The following is a 1980-nucleotide window of genomic DNA, read 5'->3' as shown; positions in this document are numbered from 1 at the left end:
CCGTAACCGGGGGAAAGCGGGGGGGGGTCCCCGAAGTCCGTGCCCGGGGGGAAGCCGGGGGTCTCTGGGTCTCCTCATTCTGCGCCGGGGGACCCCCAAGTCCATGCCCCGGCGATGCGCGAGGTGGGGGGGGGGACCCCAAAGTCCGTACCCCGGAGAAACCGGGTGTCCATCCCCCCCCCTTTCAAGTCTGTCCCCCCGGTGGGGGTTGGGTGGTGGGTGGGAAGCCTCCGTGGGTGCCCCCCCACCCCACCCCCCTTTCCCCGAGGGGGGGTCAGTAGGCCGGCACCTGGTGCTGGTGCTGGGGCAGGAGCTGGCAGCCGCTGTTGACGTGGCTGAGGACCTTCTGCTTGAGCTGGGCGACCTGTTCGCGGAGGAGGCTGGCGGTGGAGGCCAACTCCGTGTTCTGGCTCTTGAGGCTCTTCACCTTCTCCTCCAGGCGGGAGATACGCTCCAGCTTCCTCTTGCGGCACTTGGAGGCGGCGATGCGGTTCCTCAGCCTTTTCCTTTCCGCCTTGATCCGTTCCTGCGTGTCCATGTCGATGGGGGAAAGAGGGGGGCTCTCCCCAAAACTCGGCACCTCCGGGACGATCTGAGGTTCATCTTTTAACGGTGGAGGAGGAGGAGGAGGAGGGGGAGGGGGGGCGAGCCGTGGCGGAGGAGCGGCGAAAGGACCGGGGTCGGCGGCGTAGCTCACCGCCGGGTAACTGCTGAGATTGGCGTAAACCGGAGGCTCCGGGGCCAAACCGGCGGAGGGCAACTCTCCCGCTCCACCGCTGCTGCTGCTGCTGCTTCCTCCACCACGTCCTCCTCCTCCTCCTCCGCCGCTCCCCGCCGCTCCGCCGCCGCCCAGCTGGTTCTGCTTGTGCAAGTCCTCCAGCGCTTTAACGAAACCCTCGGCGAACTCCTGCTCCTCGGATGCGGCGGCTTTGGAGTAGAGGAACTGGCCGCTGGTGGGGGTGGTGGTCACCAGCCCGTTGGACTGGATGATGAGCCGTTCCAGCTCCGGGGAGGCCAGTTTGAGGAGCCCCAGGTCGGCCGAACCCAACAAACCCCCCGCCGCCGCCGCTGCTGCCGCTTCACCGCCGGTAGCTCCGGGAGCTTTCAACGCCGCCGCTACCTGCTCCGGTAAGGCCATCCCGAGCGCGTCCTTCTTCATCATGCTGCCGCCGGGGAAGGGCAGAAGGAGCCCGTTGTTACCGGAGGATGGGGCGAAGCCGCTGCCGAGGCCGCTCAACACATCATCATGGTAGAAGGGTGTTTCCATCCTCCTCCCCCGCCCGGCTGCGGGGGAAACGGGGGGCCGGGACGGGGGGGAGCCACCGGGTCCGAGCACCAGGGACCAGGACTGGCCACCGGGTCCAAGCACCGGGGCTGGGGACTGGGACTGGCCACCGGCTCTGAGCATTGGGTCCAAGCACCGGGACTGGGCACCGGGACCAGGTCCAAGGACCGGGCACCGGCCACTGGGTCCGAGCAGCGGGTCCAGGGACCGGGACTGGCAACTGGGTCCGAGCACTGGCCACCAGGTCCAAGCACTGTGACCGGGCACCGGGTCTGGGCATCGGCCACTGGGTCTGAGCACCGGGACTGGGCACTGGGACCAGGACCGGGCACTGGCCACTGGGTCCAAGTAGCAGGTCCGGGGACCGGGACTGGCCATCAGGTCCAAGCACTGGCCACTGGATCTGAGCACCAGGTCCAGGCACCAGCCACTGGGTCTGAGCACCGGGACCAGGTCCAAGAACCGGGATCTGGCCACAAGGACCAGGAACTGGCCACCAGGACCGGGATCTGGCCACTGGGTCCAAGTAGCAGGTCTGGGGACTGGGACTAGCCACTGGGTATGAGCACTGGCCACTGGGTCCAAGCACCAGGTCCAGGCACCGGGCACTGGGTCTGAGCACCGGGACCAGTTCCGAGCACTGGGCACTGGCCACCGGGACCAGGAACTGGCCACCGGGACTGGGATCTGGCCAC

The 1980-nt window shown here is 68.2% G+C and overlaps 1 protein-coding gene across 1 annotated transcript; it reads right to left on the bottom strand.

The window, feature by feature from the left end:
• Positions 1–6: 6 nt before the first annotated feature.
• JUND (jun D proto-oncogene) lies at positions 7–1313 on the bottom strand. Its single transcript, XM_014938260.1, has one exon. It carries the CDS (start codon positions 1265–1267, stop codon positions 275–277), a length of 993 nt encoding a protein of 330 aa, XP_014793746.1. The 5' UTR covers positions 1268–1313; the 3' UTR covers positions 7–274.
• Positions 1314–1980: the final 667 nt, after the last annotated feature.

The sequence above is a fragment of the Calidris pugnax genome, unplaced genomic scaffold, assembly GCF_001431845.1.
Source record: "Calidris pugnax isolate Ruff unplaced genomic scaffold, ASM143184v1 scaffold46, whole genome shotgun sequence".
Classification (NCBI taxonomy): domain Eukaryota; kingdom Metazoa; phylum Chordata; class Aves; order Charadriiformes; family Scolopacidae; genus Calidris; species Calidris pugnax.
The sequence above is the reverse complement of the archived record's forward strand: the minus strand, read 5'-3'. Positions and strand labels throughout refer to the sequence as shown.